This window comes from Corvus hawaiiensis, chromosome 4, assembly GCF_020740725.1.
Source record: "Corvus hawaiiensis isolate bCorHaw1 chromosome 4, bCorHaw1.pri.cur, whole genome shotgun sequence".
Taxonomy (NCBI): Eukaryota; Metazoa; Chordata; class Aves; order Passeriformes; family Corvidae; genus Corvus; species Corvus hawaiiensis.
The window spans coordinates 63125650-63147371 of NC_063216.1; the positions used below are offsets into that span (position 1 = coordinate 63125650).

At 35.5% G+C, this 21722-nt stretch overlaps 1 protein-coding gene across 11 annotated transcripts in view; it reads right to left on the minus strand.

Annotated features, from left to right (window-relative positions):
- Window positions 1–21722, minus strand: part of TAFA5 (TAFA chemokine like family member 5) — a 518314-nt gene that overhangs the window by 276954 nt on the left and 219638 nt on the right. For all 11 annotated transcript variants that reach the window (XR_007203093.1, XR_007203096.1, XR_007203095.1 and 8 more), the window contains one exon: window positions 9883–10032. Coding sequence is in view for 7 of the 11 variants with exons in the window: in XM_048300902.1 (XP_048156859.1) it covers window positions 9883–10032 (150 nt within the window). In the remaining 4 variants the exon portion in view is untranslated. The remainder of the gene's footprint in view (window positions 1–9882; window positions 10033–21722) is intronic.

Sequence of the window (21722 nt, forward strand, 5' to 3'; positions counted from 1 at the left end):
AGTACAACGAAGCTTGGAGGGCTTTTCTCCTTATCCTACTCCCTGGAATCTGGATAATTAACAAAAAGAAGCAGCTACATCTTTATTTCTGTGTATCCTGTACAACCAATGACTTGGTCTATCATTAGACTGCAAGAGCTTTTAGTCTAGGACTGTGTGAAACTGGATTATGAAGTGTCTTGCATGTCTTTGATACTGTAAAAATAACACAGCAGTAAAACATAAGCAAAACAAGTTAGAGAAATAAAGACATCTTAAAGTTTATTTCTGATATGAAAATGCCAGTTTTTATGACACAAATATGGGGGGGGGTGTTATTCCTTGACCATGCTACTTTCACATAGTGCCTGAAATGTCATTTAGCTATAGTTATATCTCACCCATTGGTGAAATGGCAGGGGTATTTTCAAAGGTTCGTCTCTCTATACTCTCTTACACTCACTGGAGACAAACGTTGCCCTGACAGAAGCCCACCTTCACACATGAATAGTTTTGAAAGTTTCTCTTTTCCCACTCTTCTGGGGATAACTGGAAGGTAGGATGACAACCAGAGGGGGGTAATATAAACATGTTACTTTTTTTTTTTAAACTGCCTCTAATCAGTGAAGACAGTGGCTTTTCCAGAAGGCACTCTGAGCAGCTCATGGTCTGAAATGTTTACACACATTACATTCAAGCAGAAAACCTATCTGCTAGTCATCCTATGCTCTCTTTAATGCCATAAAAAAAAAAAAAAAGAGACAAGCTTTCAGAAGTGATTCCAATATTGACACTAAGTGATCTCTGAAATGCCCATCTCATCCCCCTGCCTACAGAGGGAGATGCAGAGGGAGCTTACAGTGACCAAACTCCTGAATTGAGGAATGTCATGTTGACCTATTGCCTGAAGTTGGGTAATGAATCAGACTGCAGACTGCTGTGGTTGTTGATAGTGCCCTGCCACAAGATATCAAGCACAGAAAACTCCAGCCAGTGATTCAGTGCATGCTTATGTTAATGCATAATATGTTCTCTAGTCATTTTGTCCAGTTCAATTGAAAATGTCTGTAGTAATTAGGCTTCTAGTCACTTCCTCAGAAAATTGTTCCACAATCTAATGTCACATAACCTCTAACGATTTTTCTGTGCTGAAACTGCCATCAGAGCACATAGATGAAAGGGGATTAGACTACATGGGTGACTGCATTGGAACATGAAGGAAGTAAAGGAAACAAAGCTGTTAGCATTGATGAACTAATGCATCCAATCAAACACCAGGAGGCTGAAGGTGTTGTCTTTCAGATGGATTGTGAAAGCAAGGCACTAAGCATTAGAGGCAATTTAAGTTCTCTCAGCACTCTTTGCACAGTATCAGTGGTAACCCCTGGTTCCTGGCCACCTTCCAAATCACATAAATAATTCTGCTTTCCTAAATATTTCCCTGCCCTATAATTTAGAAAGACAGCCATCTCTTGACTTGAAATAGTATATTGATGCCAGGTTTAACCTCGAAGTAGGATGCTTATAAGTGAAACATATTTCCAGTTCTTTGTTAACAGTACAAGAAGTATTTTATTTCCAATTACGTTTTATTCACTCTTATCCTGGCATTATTTCCCTTATATATATAATGTGCTCCCTCTTAATCTGTGGTGTATAATCCTTCAGAGGCTAGTAGAAAAGAATCTGCCTCTTTGTGCCATAATTATTTAAACCTAATTCTGCTACCTCCTTGATTTGTTACCCAATAAACAGTCTTTGATCATGGAAGGAGATCTATTGGTCAACAAAACATTAGGAAGAAAAAAAAAATTAGGATCTCAAAACAAACAAACAAACAAACAAACAAACAAATTCTCAGTTTGAGAACCCACAAACCTATACTGTGCCTGACTTTTAAGCTGTGATCAGTACTCACTCCCTGCTACTTGGCTGCTTGTTCTGTGGAAAAGACTAACATTATGCAAAATCCTGGTCTGCATCTTTATGCCAGTTCCAGTCACAGAATCATAGAATCATTGAATATCTCAAGCTGGAAGGGACCCCTAAGGATCATGAAGTCCAAGTCCCTGCTCCTCTCAGGACTAACTAAGAGAAAACCCTATGACCAAGAGTTTTGTCCAGATGTTCCTTGAACTCTGACCACCTTGGTGCTGTGACCATTTCCCAGGGAAATTTTTTCATTGCCTGACCATGCTCTCAGTGAAGAACCTTTCCCAAATGTCCAATGCGTCCTTCTGATGCTGTTTCATTCCATTTCCTTGGGTCCTAACACTAGTCACCAAAGAGATGGAAGATCAGGATCTCCCCCTCTGCTGCCCATCTTGATGTGAAACACAGATTTAGAAGAAACATAAAGATTTTAGTTATAGGCTAGCTGTGTTGAAATTAGATAGAATAGGAAGGAATTTGGGCCCAGCTAGAGTTAAGAGAGCTGGACCTGAAATAGAGTTTTAAGATGTTAGTAACTGATTACCAAATAACTGATGATCTGTCATTTGTATGTTTGCTTAGCTGTGCTTAGAACGAGGAACAGGAACATTGATAAGTTGGTGTAGGGAACAAGGACAATTACCAATTTCCTCCCTTGGTGGGAACCCGTTCAAATGTCACGCAAGAGGAAACTTAGAGGTCAATAGAGTAATTAGGATTGTTAAAGTTCAGAAAGGCAAAAAGGTCAAAATGAGGAAGATGAGTTATTTCATCTTTTTAAGACCACTGACCCAATTCAAGACCACTGACTCAATTCAAGACCACTGACTCAATTCAGGACACACACTATGCATGCTTAATGGCATTTAAGCTCATTTCCATATGAAACGGAGAATGGGAGGTGTTAATGTTATGAATATGCATTTGTATTTTGGATATTCATAATTTTTGGAAATAAAAAGCTTTGTGTTTGCTTGGATCGGAGCCCTGCGTCTTAGGGAGCTATCCCACACGGTGCCTGGTGCCAAATAAAACATACACCTTCTAACTCTAAACTGTTAGAGAGTTTTTGTCCATCTCAGCTGGATATTGATATTAGATCGATATTCATATTTTGGTAAATCAGATGAAGTTGTAGACTGAGATGAGGTCACCCCTCAGACTTCTCCAAGCTGAACAAACAAAGGGATCTCAGTTGCTTCCCACAAGTCTTGCCCTTAAGACATTTCATTATCTTGGTCACTCTCCCCTGGACAAACTGTAACTATCTGATGTCTGTCTTATATTGAGGCACCCAAAACTGCCACAGTACTCAAGGTGGGGCCTCAGTTGTTTGAGTTTAGGTACCAAATACTTCAGACCATAGTGAAGCCTTTACCTACCCTTCTTCATTAAAGTATTCCTTTAGGATAGTTATCAATCTGTGTGCTAGCTTCCTAAGCAGGATTTTGGTTTCTTTTTCATTGGTTGCTTGCTTTTTATGTCATGTGTTTGGTTATTCCTTTTATGGATTCTCAGTCAGGAGAGGAAACCTAACTTGCCTCTCTGTATTTCTTATAGACACTTCTGTGTTGCCACTGATGGTGGAGCTACTGAGATGTTCCATTTTATAATGCTCAATTTCTGTCTCAGGGTTGAACAGTGCCATTTCTTCCCCAGCAGCACTTCAATCTCTAACTGACACTTGACATTCATGATCCAAGAGAACAAAGGTATTCAATGTAAACTTTTTTCCATGATTTTACTAAGTTTTTGATATTATTTAGACAAGAAATTTCACTCAGCTTCTTTTGGAATGTCATGTATTGTCCTTAGTTTGGAGCAGAAAGCAAAGCAACTGGAATGACACTTTACTTCCTGTGCATTTCTAAATGAAAAGTGACCTGCAAGGTTGAAGTTGTCAGTGTGTCTGTACCATGCATAGAAAAGGGAAGCTCGTGAGTAACAGAAACAATTTTACTTTCATATCAGTAACTAGGAAAATCTGCAGTTCTGATGGAATTGTGTAGAGGTAGTTGAAAGAAAAGAAAGCCTTGTACATGCTCCTGTGCATCTATAAGTACAGATGTATTTGTGACTGTATATGTGGGAATTAGGATGAGGAAAGGAAAAAAAAAATTATTGTTTCTTCAAGTCATGTTGAAAACTAAGTTTAATACCCACACTAGTTTTCCTTTTGGTTTTATTTGTTTTAAAGATACATTTCTTAAATGCAACAAAGTAAAATGTATATTAGAGTGAAGGAAGATTTGAAATATCTGCAATAAAATAATGATAAAATAACATAAATATTACAATAGCAAACATACTAAATATTCTAAATGTCAAAGCGAAAATTCCCATTTCTGAATATAATTATAGTTCTCTTTTTGTCTTTTTTTTTTGCTCCCTGCAATAAGGTTCTTTAGGATGATGAAGCTCTCCAGTTATTAAGCAGTTTTGTTTGAAGTGCATGACCTAGGATTCTATTAATGATCAGTTCTGACTCCTACACCTCCCTATAGAGTCCTAGAGATAATGAGAAGAGCAAGGAATTATTGATTGAAACTAATGCAGCTTCCTTGTAGATCCTGAGTGTCTGTGTTAAACAAAATCAATCAATGGCAACTGAAAAGCATGTTAATCATAATGTATGAACAAATTATATCCAATAACATCCTATAGAAAACAAGATTGTTACAATGCTTGCAAAAGCAATTAAATATTACTAAAAATTTAAAAAGTAAAAAAAAACCCAAACAAAAAACACACTTTGATTTGTAACACAAGTTGCCTGAACACTTTGAATTCAGTTATCTGAGATATAACTTGTCCAAATTTAAGATTTTTGGATATTGGGACTGATCTCCTGGTATTTCTCATAGCATTTTGTGGACATAAAAGTAACCAGTACTCAAATCCAGAGCATAAGAATCTTCTAATCACAGAATTCAGGTAAGCAAATTAATGATTGCCATCCTAATCTTCTCAAGCAAATAAACTAATTCTCTCTGTCTTGGGGGGACTTTATGATGTGTATCCCATATCTCTGCCCTATGCCCAGAAATTGATTCTTGTTTCTTTCTATGTCTCTAAACTGAGGCTGAGAGGGGGAAGGAAAAACTGAGCAAAACTTTTTCAAAGCAGTTTGCAGCTTGTTCAAGGTCACACACAGATAGCGACTTTTTTTCCCCAGCTGCGGCAGGGAAGCGAGGAAGTACCCGGCTTGCTGCTTTCCAGTCAGCTTTTGTCCAGTTTCAGCTTCTGTGTCTCTGGAGAGAGACTGAGAGTTGAACTTTTTTCCCTTCCCTGGAATTTCTGATTTTCTCCCTTTTCTACTGGACTGCTTCAACCCAGAACACATTGGGAGGACTTTCCACTGAGCACAGAGGGCCTGGCCCTGGGCCAAGCCCCAGCTCCCAGGAGACCAAAGGGAGGACTCTAACACTTTCCCAGGTTTTTTCTCCACAGTGAGAGATTTTATTATTTAGCATTATTTTCCTTTTCCCATGTGTTTGTTAAAGAAATAGTTTTTATCTCCTTCACTTTCCTTTGAGGAAAATTTATTTTTCCTGAACCTTGTGGGGGAGGGATGGTGACCTGCCTTCTCTCAGTGGATATATTTCTAAATTTGGCCAAACGGGAACACTCTCATACCACTTTTCCTCTCATCAGCTGTTTCTATTTTCTGAACAAAATTGTGGTTTTATTTTTTACCTATAAATGTATATTGGACAGAAGTACATGACATTGAACATTTAAAAGTTCACTGCACACTTCTCAGGATACTAGTGTTCTAAGAAAGGCTTTGGCATAACAAATCTTATTGTCAGATATATACAATTCTTGTGAAAGAACACAAATCATGGGTGCATCTGTACACAAACTTTTATCAAAGACTTTTCATCACATACTTTAAAACAAATTAAATTAGCAAAAGTACTGTACAAAACCAAACAGTAATTGTTATCTTCCAATCTCTCACTGGTTCCAGCTTAAAAACTGATGAAGCTTAACTGACACACAGGGAAATTACTCTGGTGATAAACCAGATGCTATGTTGAAATAAATATCTTATCAAACTAATGCAACTGAGGTCATTGCTACGGAATTTGATCTCAAAAGTGGGACTGGGAACACTAGTTGCAAATAAAAACAATATAATGAAAAGTGCAGACAAACCACTGTCATAATATCACAAACCCTACATTCATGAATAAAAATTACATCATAGCCAAACATACCAAATATACATTATGACTCTGTGGGTGTAGAAATGAAGCAATCAACACTAAATCAAGCTTTAAATCAGGGTGAATATCGATGCCATTTTTTCAGAATACATTAGCAATCTGCCATAGTTAAAGATTGCTAGAAAAAAATACAAAGTAAATCAACCGTCTCCATCACACGGAAATATTTCAAGAAAATCTCTGTTCTTCATGTTCTGCTCAGACAAACTCCTAGACACTGTATTTCCATTTCTAAGAATTCCAGTTTTATCTATCTGACATTCACTGTCTTTCCTTTCTTAGGAAAAGACCTTAGGTGATGCAGCAGTGGAAAGCAGAGTGGATTTTGATAATCAACTCAGGACTTACTCTAAGAGCTATGTTGACAAGTGCAATCTCAGCCAATGTTTGTAAGGTTTAAGAGCCCTTAAATTACCTACTCCTTTTGCTGCAAGAATTGACACTTGGATTTCAAAGCTCCAGGAAATACACTACACAACTGAATATATTCTAAGGTACTTCTCTCCATTAAACATTGTACAAATGGTAGTCAGGCACAACAGAATGCATTTTAAGGTTGTAAAATTTACCAGCTTTGATACTGAATTCTTAAACCACTTGCTTGCCAGAAGCTGCAACAAAATTGTTAGCTAATATTTTCTCACTAGTAGGTTACACTAGCAGGTCACACTTATTATGCATGCTTCCTTCACAAATGAATTCGCATTAAAGGCCTATGGTCTACCTTCACTTAAGAAATAATCTTTTTAAAATCAAGAGTATATAAAGAATAAAACAAAAAGAACCAAATTTTTGAGGGTTTTTTTCTTTTTGGTAACAGAAATGAAATGTCAAAAAGCAGTTATATTCTTAATATCAATTATAATATAAATAAAGAAAAATTTGCAGAAGTACATTCTACATCTACATATATTTAAGCAAGCTCAGAGAAGGATTTATTTGTTTGTTTGAAAAATGGGATTCTTTATTGTAAAAAAAACCAAAACAAATCAGCAATTATGTTTAGTTGTTACATTCCTGAACCAGCAGTGTTTGACTTAATATTGGAGACAAAACCAGCTTTCTCATACATAATTTTATGTAGTGTTCATGTCACGTTCAGAATAAAGCATTAAGTAGTTGTGTTTGAAAAAAATTATTCTAGAAATGTGTATAAAAATATGGAAGAATTCAGTGTGTATATTCTTTAAACTATGAACCTGCTAAATTCACAGATGGATACTTGTCAATCAGTGGCCCATTTATCTGCCAGCTTTACTCACAAGCAGATTAGAGACAAGATAAAGTGCTTGTTTATTCTTTCCTGTGTAATGGTGTTGATGGTATGTAAAATTATTTTTTTAAACTTCATTCATGACAAAAACTTACAGATCAAAGGTTTGACTTTTGTCTTCTTTTTAGTCTGGAAACCTGATATGCAGTTCTAGGTATTATTAACATTTTTGAGCTCTGATTACAAAACATCCCTGACAGTGTTGAGGAAAATAAAGTAGCATGTCCTACATATCTTGCAGTTATCATCCTTAGCAAAGGGCTCAACATCCTAATTATAAACATTTCACAAAATAATGAAGAACCATGTTATTAGATCTTAATATTTCACAGAATCAAAGAATACCAGATTGGAAGGGGACCTCAAAGATCATCTGGTCCAACCTTTTTCAGCAAAATACCAGTCTAGACGAAATGGCCCAGCACCCTGTCCAACTGGATCTTAAGTGTACAATACTGGGGAATCCACCAGTTCCCTGGGGTATTTCAATGGCTGATTTTTCTCATTTTGAAAAATTATAGTTTTGTGTCTAATTGGAATATCCCAATGAGTAACATGTATGCATTATCTTTTCCATGTGACTCCTTGTCAGCCTTAAATAAAGTATTTAGACACAAATGTTAAATGGAAGCTCTATTTTTCAACTAATGAACTTCCCACTTGTTTTTCAAACGTGAAGTACTACATAAAGAACCTTCTCTGACTACATGATCTCTAACCATGGATCGTGTCATTCAGTTCTCTGTTTTCATAAAATTATAATCAAGCACATTGAAAGTACAAGCAGAATTTGAAACAGACTTTCCTCATGATTTTCCCTGAAAAAATAAGTAAAGAAAGAAAAAATATTTTCAAATATCAAATTAACTCAAAGCTTCCACATTTGGAAAACAAGCTAATGTAGTAATTGAAGGATGAGGTGAAGTCATGTCTTCTCAGTGACATGTACGTTCTAGCTATCTAAATTCCGTCTTCAGACACTCACAGATGTATTAAGGCAAGGCAGACAAAGTGCTTAACAGAGAGTGATACACTTGAATTATCTTAGGCACTTAGGATAAGATAAATTACTCTGAGAAGGTGCCTTTTGCTCTCTGTTGGGTATAAAGAAAAACTGGAGTTACTATCAGCTATCTTCAGATACCCAAGTTACAGCAAATCAATCTAACCATTGGACAAAACTGACTGAGGAAAAATTATGTTTTGTTCCCATCAGCTGGTGCAAAACTCTTTTTTTCTACCTTAGAACTTTGTTGTTTTTAAAGTGACAAACATATGTTGAATTTTTTAATTGGTAGTAAGCATTTTTCCTAAAGTTACAACTATAAATGATGCAATAAAATCATTCCTTTCTTAAGCAATTAAATCTTATGATCTTACAATAAAACAGGAAAGCAGAATTGCTGGATGTGGTATTATATTATGAAAGAGACAGCTAAGAAACTGTCTTACAGAGTACCAAAAACAGTGAAAGAAAAATGCGAAAATAGAATGTGCATGATGTTCTATATTTAGCTTTGTGGGTTGTCTCTGAAATCTCCTTTAAGCTGTCTTCTTTGATAATCACTGGTAAGACCAAATTCTGAGGCAACAGGAGGGTGTTCTCCACAATATTTTTATCTGAGGACTCAAACCAGCCAGTATTCAAAGCCAATCCATGAATTTATTATAGTTCTATATAAAAGCATCTTTCTTTTTTTTTTTTTTTTTACTTTTGTTAATGGAGACTAGATAAAAACATAATTTTACATCATTATTTTCAATGTGTCTCCAATTTCATTTTTAATATGAATGCTTGCTAAAAGCCTTGCAAGGCAGGCCTGTCTTGAAGACTGTCCCACTGTAAACGTAAAAGAGAATTTCATTTGTCTCAAAAAATTATTTCAAAGAGAAACATTTTCATACTTCCCTGTATGTGAGCAGTTTTCCAGCTACATGCTATCAATGCATCTGCAGTGAATCATATAGAATATCATTTTAAAGAGAGAAGAAATACTGGACATGTGAGGTACATTCAGACACTGTATTCCAAATATAGCATCAGTGTTTTCTTCAACACCATTAAATATAACACAGGAGCAGTCACATTAGCCTCCCAGTGGCATAAGACCTTTGAGGCTTGTTTGTTGCATTTTTTTAATGTTTTAAGGAATAAAAACTAGGGGAAAAAAGAATGCCATTTCACTGCGGATTTTATCATCACATGCAGAATAAATAACAGTACTGTGCCCTTAAGATTCAACTGCATATCAAGCTAAAACAAAAGTGAAATTTCCAATTAAAAAAATGTAATTGAAATATCTATACTATTAGTCAGTATTACCCTTTGGGTGAATTTCAATGCTATTGCCATTGGTAGTTGGGACAACATGAAAATTTCTTTCGTAGACTGCTTTTGCTTTGTTTTTTTTTATGAGACAGCACTCTTGAATTGCAGAAACTGATTGAATAGATTTTGTTTCTTACCATCAACACACGCTGGCCTTGCTCTTGTTGTACCGGCAATCTGTCCTTTTTTACATGCACAGCGAGCTGTTTGTCGGGCTATAGTCCTTCGGGGCTGACTGCTATCTCTGTCCAAAGTAACAATCTCACATGTACCTGCAGCCAGTTGACCTGGAAAAAAAACCAGCAACAGGTACCAGAGTCACTGAATGCACTACAGGCAATCTATTACAGCCGAACAGAGTCACGGCCCCAAGTCACAGCAGACACTCCACGACAAATGGGCAGCCAGCTGATGGATATAATAAAACTGAGATGACATACAATTTTTCTTTGTGGTGGACGTATGAAAACCCTGCAAACTGGTTCTATCAGAAAATTATTATTGTTCTATAACAGCCAATGAGTTGAGGTTACACAAGGTTACTTTTACTTATGTTGGCTAAGTAAAGGAACAATACTTTACGGTAATGAAATTCAAATGGTATGCTCTTTACATACTTTCAGAAAAGAATTATAAAGTATATGGCAAATAAAAACTTCCCCAAATTTCCAGGTGTACAATGAAGTCTTAACTGCTTTGTGTGTTTGTTTTGAAGGAAAAAGTCTTACAAAGCATGCCCATGTTTGCCAAACTGTCAGTCCTTTGGCTTTCGCTTCATCTAAACTGAAAGTTAATTAATTATCTACCTGACTCATATTTGATGTAGCGTTTATTTTATTTTTTTTTATTTTACTAAATTTACTATGTAACTGTCAAATGGCTTACATGACACCACACCCTTAGTTCAGTAATTACTTATTTTTATTGAATTTTCCAATATGGGTAGCTTTTCCTAAACAATAAAGAAATTCACGACACCTAATTCTGAATTTTCACTATGCTATGAGAGGCAAACAAAAAGTTTAAAAAAATTATTTTAGGAAGAGCATTAGTCTGAAGTTAATGTTATACTTTTAAAGCGATGCACTTCCTCTGGTACAACCAATAGTAGGCACTTATAAACATATGTATTACGTTCACAACTGTGCACACTATCACCGCAGTGTTTAATGGCTGCTGGCAACTAGACTTATGAGCTATGGTCAGTCCTGTGTTTCTACTCTTTTCCACCCAGTCTGTTAATAAAAACATCTTAGAATAAACATATTGATTAGAGGACTTCATTATACGCTGCTTTTTTCTTTGTTCGCTCAAAAATACTGGATTAGAATGCAGAGGTTTAGCAAGAATGATTGTGGCACAATTTTCTAGAAAATGACAAGGGAGATCCAGCTACACTCAAACATGTTGAACTGAAAAATATAAAAAAAACCCACTATTTTTTTGCCCTGGTGCTAATATATTTCATTCTGGGTTGTAAGAGATGTATTGCTCCTAAGGAATATAGCTGTCTTGGCAGACCATGTGAAAATAAAGATAATCAGAGGTGTATTTAGATCCTGATGCCTTAAGCCACAAAAACTGAAAGCATAAGTATGACACATGTAAATGTATGGGTTACCACACTCTCCACTATCCATGAGTATCTGTACTATTATTTCTTTCATTAAAAGATATGATAAATCATATAATCTAGGTGAATAATTATATAAACTTCCATTTCAGAGAAAAAGAACCAGATTTACAGCACAGTGAAAGCGAATAATGACTATACTCAGAGAAAAAAAACAATGAAGCCTTCTATCAAGGTAATTTGCGAAGGCGAAGAGCTTTCCAGGGACTGCAAGCAGTGAGTATCAATAAGAATACCTAATGGTATTTTCTGCTGTTGGACCTGTACAATTTTAGTTCTGCATTGGCTCATTTTGATCCAGCTGGGCTATTTGGTTTTTTTTCATAATTACTGTTTTCAGAAATGATAATTTCCTGCAGGCATAGTGACCGTATTTTCTTTACGAATTTTGAAAACTACACAAGAGTAATTGCTATACACGGACATTTTGTCTGTTGCCTTTCTTTTTTCCATAGCTGAAGAAAATTGCAAGTTACTGTAGAGCTACAGGAGCTCTTATATATGTGACGTAAATATTTTCTCCTGATTGTGTCACAGGCTGCAAAGATTGTAAGCATATTGAGTACTGCAGCAAAGAGTACATCCTCTGTTACTTGCCTTTAGATGGCTGAAAAGCATGAAAAGTATTAGTTAAGGTTATGGAAGGCCATCTCCAGAGAGAGAGTCATCCTGGTGTAAAACACATCTTCTCTGTCTTTCATTAGGGAGAGGGTAAGTCTGCAGGAGTACCTCACTTAGATGACATGTGTGCTCCTTTGGCTTTTTAACAATTTAATCTAGAAACATAAGGTACTACATGGAATAATGGCACTAAATGAATATGCTTCTTGCAAGTACTGAATTGCAAAAATTAGGATACCTTTCATTTTCAGGGAAGTTAACACAGTGACCTCTTTCAAAGATATTAATGAAAAAAGGCTGTTCATCAGTAAGCCTCTGAACATGCTCCACTTCACTCCTAAACCCAGAGAAGAAATCTCAAGGCAGCAATGGGTGGAGTGTCACTGGAGCTTTTCCAATTGAGAGATTAAGAGCTACAGTCCATGAACAGTCATAAAGGCTCCATACTTTCATTATATTTTCTTTATGTTCTTGCAGCACAAAAAGCAATTCACCACCCTTCAACCTGAACAAAATAATCTTGGTGGAAAAAAAAGACAAGCATCGTTAAAAAACAGAGTCATTCTAGCCTTATCTAAAAGTTTTTTTCTAAGAAAATTTTGGGGTTTATTATTTTATGAACCAAGCATGAAGATTATTTCAGAAGTACGATAATACAGTTTTCCAAGTTAATTAGTAGACATTTCTTTGTTGTGGCTACTGTTATTATATATATGTAAATATTTTTTAATATTTATTTTATAATTTTAATCCAGTAATTAAGACCTCAGTAGCAATTTATTTGATTTTGTGTTGTCACCATCTGATTCCTAAGCAGAGAAAAGTTTCAGGTTCTTTAATGCTCTTCTATAATGTTGCACTGCATTCTTAAAATGCCAGTTGATCTCTCCCCTCTCTCTCCCACCACAAACACAAATGCTTCTATATGGAATTATTTCAGGAAAAGGGAAAAAACACAGTATTCTGAATTAAAAATGCAAGTCAAAGTAAACAAAAATCAAAAAATTTCACAGCTGCTAAAATTTTAAATTAAACAGGATTGGGCTTTTGGCTTGTATCTTGGATTTGTTTACAGTAACTACTGTATACAGCACTTCTTTTGTTTTTTTTCTAAATGAAGTCCAATTGTGATCAGTCCTCAAACTGCTCTTTGTGAGACTTTCATGAAGTGTGTTAGACTCAGTAAGTATAGGTACATATATTTACCAAATATGTGGGAAGTATCTCAAGGTAAAACGAGCATATTTTTAATAGATCTTCAGTACTTGCATTCTTGAAATGAAAGAATTTGTTATTGAAAAGTTTAAAAGCAAATGGCATTTTTCATGCTTATTACTAAGACTCCTCTGTCAACTATATGTCATTGTTAAAAGAACAAAGATTTTGAAAAATCTATACTTTCTGCAGTAGGTAAAAGCCTTAAATAGTAAATATATTTGTATTACGTGGAGAGTACCTGGGATAATATTGAATTTTCTGTGGCTAAAAATATTTCTGTTCTCCAACAGGAAATAAAAATCTATATAATCCACATTAACTACAGCAACCAAGTTACAGACTCTTTATTTTAAATTTATGCTTAAAGAAAAGCAGAAGACTTTACCTAGAATTCATTTAAAGAAATAAAATCAAATTATCAACTAATGGAATCTGGGAGTACAATGAAAGTAAGGCTTGATCTAAATATACAGATTTTTCCAGGAGTTTAGATTTCATGCTCATCCAGAAAACCTACTTGTGATGTGTACATGCAGTCTTATATTATATTTTCAGTGAACAATTTTTCCATGCATCACCAATTTGATGCCTAGCAACACAAGCTCTTTTAGTTCAAAATGCATTAAGTTAGATGGTATTAAAATTCTTGGCTAGATTCAGATATGCTTTTGTCAGTGAACACAATGCAGGAGTTGTTTCAAAATCAGATCATAGGAATACATTCAGTAGTTTTCTATTACAATATTGAAGTCTTTCTGACAACAGAGCCATGCCAACTCCTGAGCAGAGCTGAGGATCAACAATTCCTACTGAAATAAGGGGGAACTGAAGTACTTATTGTCACTCATTATCTGCAGTTTGATATTAACCTGAGTAACAAATATTTAAACATAATTCAATTTGAAATATAAAAAGCATATGTTTAAGTGTAATTTCAATTTTTTTTGTCACAAATCCTTCCTCAAAGAGAATGTTCTGAAAGATGCGTTACACTGAGCATGATACAATTCCAGACAGTCCAATTACCTTTTCTCTTTCAAATTTAGTTCATAATGAGGGAGATTACATCAAGGAATTGGTTTGTCTCAAAGAACCACACTCACATTTAAGCTAAAATAGTAAAATTTGTGGAAATCCAACTAGCACTAAATAAGAGAGAACAATTCCCACAAAGCTTCCGGAAAAAAAAAAGTATTTAAAATAAAGTAACAGAGCAGAATTGGCTCAGACAGTATGGGGAAAAGTTTTTCAAATTAATCAGCACAATTTGAGAATAACTATCAAATAAGAACATTGTTTCAATTGTTAACTTATATGATACAAGGGCATTTCAATTTTTCAATAGAGTATGTTCAAGGAAATACACTATTTCCCTTTCCTCTTCTCAAAGTCAATCACATTAAAAGCATTTGTTTCCAAGATGTTTCATATATCATTTTGGACCTTATATCTTTTTATTGAAACAAATGTTGTGGCTATTTAAGCAACAAAACTACACAAAACAAGTCTTCATGCCAGTAAAGATAGATAACGTCTTTAAAATAGTCTTCAGTAGTTTTTCCTGAGGGTATGATTATGCTGTCAGTACAAGACAGGACCAATGTCACTGAAACAAAAACTAACTAATTTGGATAATCCTTATCTGTTGGTGTAACCCACAGGTGCCCAGTATAGTAAAAGCAGTACAATTTTCTCAGAAGTTTCCTTACATTTACTTCATTACAGGTTCAGAGCTATATTTGATGAGAGTCAATATTACAACATGACCTTTGTAGCTTCTCAATCTTAAAAGAAGTGATTTTGAATTTTAGTAGTATTAGAGAAGAATATTGGTCTTAAAAGGTGTGGCTTGAGTGCCCATTTTATGAAGGAAAACTCACTGTAAAACTTAATTAGTAAAAATTATTAATAATGAGAAAAATATGATTAATGCCTTCTCCTTTGAATACTTTAAATATTTTTCAGAGTTCCACTGCAATGAAACAGTACATTATGTCCCCCTAGTAATTACTAATCTTACTGCAATTTTCAGACTACCACTTAGCCATTTCAAGCACATAAACAGCACAGACATTAGAAGGATAGGAAGGAAAATAGTTTTCAGCTCTTCCATTCTGAAATAAGCAGTAAATTTTAATTAAGATAGATCCTACTCTTCTAAGTAGTTGCACAGGAAAGAAAATGAAGTCTGTGGAGATTCAAGATACATTCAGGACCCATTTGGAGCTTTCATTTTCTACAAGATAAGAGTAATGCCCTAACTTATTGCACCTGATACTGCTATTGCATGTAATTGCTTAATGTTTTGTTGTATAATTAAGAATAATTTCCCCTATATCTGACTATTAAAAACAGAAGAGAAAGAAAAACAAATTTAAAACCAAATTCAGTAAAAACAAACTGCAAGATTTCATATTACAAATGCAATTCTCAATCAGAATTGGTACACAAAGGGGAATTCCAGACCAGAAAAAGCTCAAAAGTCAAGGATGTATGAATAAATGTGGAAGCAAGTAATTTGTACATAGGAACCTAGTTCTAACTAATTTTTCCTCCTTTATTACTTTAAAAAGTAATTCATACTGAGTGTGTAGAAATGACAAGGTGTTTGAGTCCTTTTTTTTGAAGTAATTTCTGCCTCTGTGTAAGTCAGTGTGAACTGCAAATCTCAGCTCCACAGAGCTCCTCCAAGGAGGACCTGCAGCTCCGAGGGCCTCCTGTTCACTTGTCTTCATGCAGGGTTAGTTAATTGCTTCTGGAGGCCTCAATTGGTTACAGAAAGGAAATAAGTGTAGGAATTCAGGATTGAACAAAGCTTTGCTTATTTGCATAAGTCAGGAAGTGGCTCTCATTCTATTACTTTCCTAAAAATATTAAAAGAGATTAAAAAAAAAGAAAAAAAAAAACAGAAAAAAACAGAAAAAAACAGAAAAAAAAAGAAGGAAAAAGAAAATTTAAAAAAAAAAAAACAAGAAAAAGTAAGAAAAAATTATTTCTATGTCTTTACCAGCCTCTACATGTAAAATAAACCTAGTCTGCTTATAAAACAAACAGAATAGCCATAGGGGAAAAAAACATTATTGAAGGGATGCTGATATTCCTCTTGAGAAAGACAGGAATAAAAAGCACAGGTTTGTCTAAAAAGCTACTGACATTTGTTGGAGCCAGAAGCTGTATGTCGGGAAGGAACAAGTCTGTTGTGTTAGCAAAATATGTCACTGCAGGGAGCATGAAATCATTTTGAAAGAACATGCAGATAAAGTCATATATCAGAAGTAGATATAATGTAGCAGCTCAGGTAAACAGTTTTTAACTTCTCAGGCTTTCTTTTGTACTGTCAAACCACTATCCTAGGATTAGCTGTTTGTTATTCTAGAAGGACTTGAAAACTACTTACAAATGAAACACAGCCTTTAAAAAGTCATTATACAACTGGCCATCCTACTTGTATCAAAATATGGACTGCAAGATTTGGGGTTCAACAGCAGATTTTGGATAAAATTCGGTCCAGTAGGGGTCATGCAGGAAAGAATTAACATACTGAAATTTTGTTTTGTTGAATCCTGTTGATATGTCTCAGTCCTTAAACTGCAGAAATAATAACCCCAAAGTCTAATTACCATCCACCAGGAACTAAGTTATATCCTATGTAACAAGAACTTTGTCATTACTCCGCGCCTGTAGCAGGTTTCAAAACCTGGAGGCCAAAGTAGGCAGCTTAAGACAGCACCTACCTAACACTATCCAGCCTTGTTAACATGCCATATGCTAACTCATACCTATTTATGAATAAGAAATTCAAATTATGAAAATTTTCTGTCATTTTTGTAGGACAAATATGATCACACTAAATAGCCTACTGTCCTGTTAGAGTATCTAAATAATTTCTTTAAAATAAGGCTGCTTATTTTCTCTACTGCCTGTAACACTAATCTTCCCTCTTTGCAAAAGACTATGACCAAAAAACCCTAAAACATTTTCTTTCTAGTAATGGCACTGTAATGCAGTTGTTTTTTTTTTTTGGTAATCTAGATGGCAGGCTTACCCTGAAGTCACTAGACAGCAGAGAAAATGTTCTAGTAGCTAGGGCAATAATTTTGCCATCTTTTTTGTTTACAGAAAAAGTCCATAAACATTCTCCATTTAAAATAAAGTCTCTCAAGACTTTGTTATGCTGCACTTGCTGCGAACATATAGGTACAACAGCTCACACATAACCACAGGAAAATATAAACTTAATAACACAGCAAAAGTAAACACTGAAAAAAAAAGGAAGCTCTGAAGCAAAACAGTATCCATATCCAAGAAGGAAACAAATTTCAAGAATTTTGAATGTCTTACTATACCTGAGAAGAAATATTCCCACTGAAAACTATATGACATTAATTAGAAGTATTATGGATGAATCCAAATCAGAGTCTCACGCTGAGAATCTTGAGCAGACAAAGGATCCTCAAGCCCAAAGCTTCAACAGGCAGAATTTGCATCTCTTGTAGTGTGCCTGCAGTGATCATAAAGGAAGTTTATGGTGCATATGCTCAACTAATCTGGATGCTAGCATGAGTGCTCCAATCAAGCACATCATCAGGACTGGAACAGAACAGCTAGTACCTTCTGTATCTGTTCTTTCTTCTTGCTTTGCTCTCAGTTTCATCACTGATTCCACAGGAGCAGTTCCTCCATGTTTAACACAGGGTGCACCTCATTCAGGTGCTATGCTGAACACATGGCTACATTCAGCACACAAGCCACACTACTGCAGGTACAGCACCAAGGTAAGAGTTTAAAAATACACATATAGTATGCAAAAGAAATATATCCTTTCTGTTAGAATAATACCAAACTTCAGCACCAACCAGAAGACATGAACTTGACAGGCTCCTTAACTTATGATTTTGAGTTATGGCTTTCATTTTAAAGGTTTGTCTGAGAACAGAGTTTTACACAAATGTGACAGAGAAGCATGAGTATGTCGGCTATTATTCTCAGATGTTCTGCAGACTTGGAGGAGTGATTTTCTATCTGGGCCAGCTTCACTGCTGCATTTTCCATTTTTATCTGTTTTGCTCAAAATGACTTATGAAACAGGTGCATGCTGAAATGAAAAGTTTTCATGGATAAAATCCATGATTTTTATATCCTTATTTCTAGTCCTCTAAGAAGATAACCATTTATGGGATAAGATTCTCTTCTGCACAACTCAGAGGAGGGTGTCAGAAGAAGAGGTTTTAAGTTGCTCATGTATCCAAGGCTACCCAAACAGTGAGAAGCGAACAAGGACAACAGTCATCCCACCCACCTTTACCAATCAGTAAAGGGCTCGAGATTAGAGACATACACAGCATCTCCTCCTGTGTCCCATTAACCAGGAACAATGCCTTCCATTTACACAACTAAGTGTTCAACAATTGCACACTCACAACTCCATTATTTCAACTCTACAACATATAGAGGGGTTTCTGCTCAAAGAAAGTCCACCATGTATGTTCAAATTAAATGTAGAAACAACCTTGTTACTGAAAACCTGAAAATATTTTAATTGTACAAATCCATTTACTGCTGGACTCGGTGGCTGCAAAATAAACACAAATCTATCAACAGAAGCAAAAATTATGTGGTATGATATGTGTTCATACCATAGAAGGCAATGTCAAAAAGACTTTACACTGATGACCGTTTAAAAAGCTTTAAATGAACCTTTTTTTATTATTATTATTCCGTCTATAACAAGATCCATCTTTTTATGTACTGCTTATCAGTTTTACTAGGTAATAAAAAGTTAAATTATGCCATAACTTACCAATGAATGCCTAATAAATAATACTTCCTTAGTTCAAGGTCCTTAATAAAAAGGAACAAAAACGAGGCCTGACACCATTTTGCTTAGCATTTTGATGAACTAAATTTGCTATTACTCATGGTGTACCATCATGAAATATGTTTTCTAAGACGTAGAATAGACTGTGGTTAAGTTTTCTAAACACAACAAAATATGTACTTGGATAATCTCATACACATATACATACACAGACATTCTTCACAGAAGGATGTGTTGAAGAGTATGCAGAATGCATTGCTTCTCATATTGGCCATCAGATACAAGCAATTTGCTACGGTTCCTCACACAATACTATTTTACTAATCACACCGAGTGAATCACTAAGTCTGCTCTTTATCATACCATAGTCAATGGATGCAATATCTTTACTTTACAATATACAACTTTTAGTCAAACCCAGAGAAATATTTCAAAGCAGAAACTACCTGTGTAAGAAGAACTCTCATTTATTTCTAAGGGAATGCCATATGAAAAAAATAAAAGACACATCTGAGTCTGGTATTGGCTATATTTTGCATTGTTTATTCTCACCTGCCTGCTAGAACTTTAACACCACAATGATGACTGTAGACAATGTTTCAGTGTTCTGATTGTGTCTGGTGGATGACACTAAATTTTCCTCCTAAATTTGGGATTAAGTGCATCATAAACCATTATAAACTATATTCCATCTTTTATCAGCTAAGACTCTAACAAGAAAAGCTAAGATGTGAAATTTGATCAGCTCCATGGGTTACACTGAAGTAGCACTGACCAGAATTTTCTGGTGCAGAGGACAAGAAGAAAGCTGTCAAGGTAAAGAGCACGGAGCGTAACTAAATGCTGCTCCTCAAACAGAGGAAAAGCTGAAGGAAAATTGTTAACATTATGGAGAAGCATTAACACTTTCTGCCTTCCTAATGGTGAATATATTTCAGTTGTTTAGATCAGTGATACTGATATTGTGTTTCTGTGGTAATGGTATGAAAGCAGGAGAAAGTATAAAACTCACCGAGAGGAGAATGATCCCACAGGGATGAGTAAAACAGCAGCAAAGCAAGATTTATTGAATGAATGTTTGCACTCACCAGATGTAATAAAACTTGAATGATGTCAAGCAACTAATGTACATATATGAGATATACATGGTCATGTTGACCACTTATGGCCTGCCCTTCTTATTTTAATTTTCCCAATGGCAATATAGAAACCTGAATGAAAACCGAGGGTAAGCTGATAGGAACCAGAACAGAAAAGCTAGCAATAAATATTTCATTAAAAAAGGGTTTCTGAAAGGCCATATAACCTTTGTCTAAATGCCTCAAATCCAAAATGTATTAGGTTCAAACAAAATAAAGTTATTTTAATTAAGTATAGGTAATCAGAATTTATACAGCAACAGCTAAAGGGAGAGTGATTATGACACTAAGACAAATCCAATCATTCAGACCAAAGACTGGGCAGGGTATCTCTACAGAAAAAAGGCCAACACAAGCATGTATTACCTAAGGGGCAAGTAAGCGTGGTGAACTGAATGATTAATCACAGCTGTAACTACGCATCACATTATTTGTGTGTATGTTGATGAACACGTGGATATTTCAGTCTGATTCTGGGGTGGATAACAGCAGAGGGACACAGCAGTTTTGTAATAAAGAGAACATCACAATCCCATATTAAGGAATGTATTAAAAAAAGATTACATAGTCTTGGTGCTAAACAGGTATGGCAATCAAAAGACTAGGATTCAGTTTCTGACATTGTCATATGTCTTCTGTACTAGCTAACCATTTTGCTCTTGTTAACAGGAGGATAGAACGCTGTTTGCAGTGAAACTACAACCCCATCAAACTCACAGTAGCCCAGAGCTGAAGCCATAAGAATGTGGTATTAATCAAAATTCAGTTCTTCTAATCTGCTGAAACCTAATGAATTAAAGAACTACAATCCTTCCCTACTCTTAAGTGAAAACAGTAGCACATTTTCTGTACAACATGAATCTTTTCACAATGACTAATCCCGTTCCCAATAAAATCAATGGAAGTCTTACCACTAACTACATGGACAAAAAAAATCAATGGTATAAAAGTCTCCACACTCCCAGCACCAGTCCTTTAACAAATTTGTATTGCATCTTAAATAACTGTCATTCTAACCAAGGACATACATCAAATGAATCCTTAAGCCAACTGAAAGCTCTGTTTTAAGAACCATTCACTTTGTATGACTTTCTATGTACCCCAAGCCATGGCAGCAGCTTGGAACAAAGGTGCCCTGAGATCAGGAGATAGAGGTACGTGTAAAACCAGAGGCACACTTCTTCAGTGTTGCACTTGGCTATGCACTGTATGACAACTCTACAGTCTCTCTATTTTTCTTGGAGTAGATAACCTCCAGGCATCATTCCAACCTAAATCATTCTATGATTAAATGATGAAAATAATGTTCCAGAATACACTAGTGTATGCTGCAGGTATAAATGAGTACACACGGTGTCTATACTCTTGTATGCATAGCTTCTTCCTTATGTGTTGGGGTCTCCTCCCCTGCCATGTAGCCCTGGGAGAGGGGCCCTGAGGGCACAGACACGGGGCTTCCCTGTCCCTGCTCAGCCTCGTTCCCATTGGTTGGTTTGTGTTCCCTGCGCGGGGAGAAGGACCCTTGGTCCCGTGACTGGAACAGTTCCT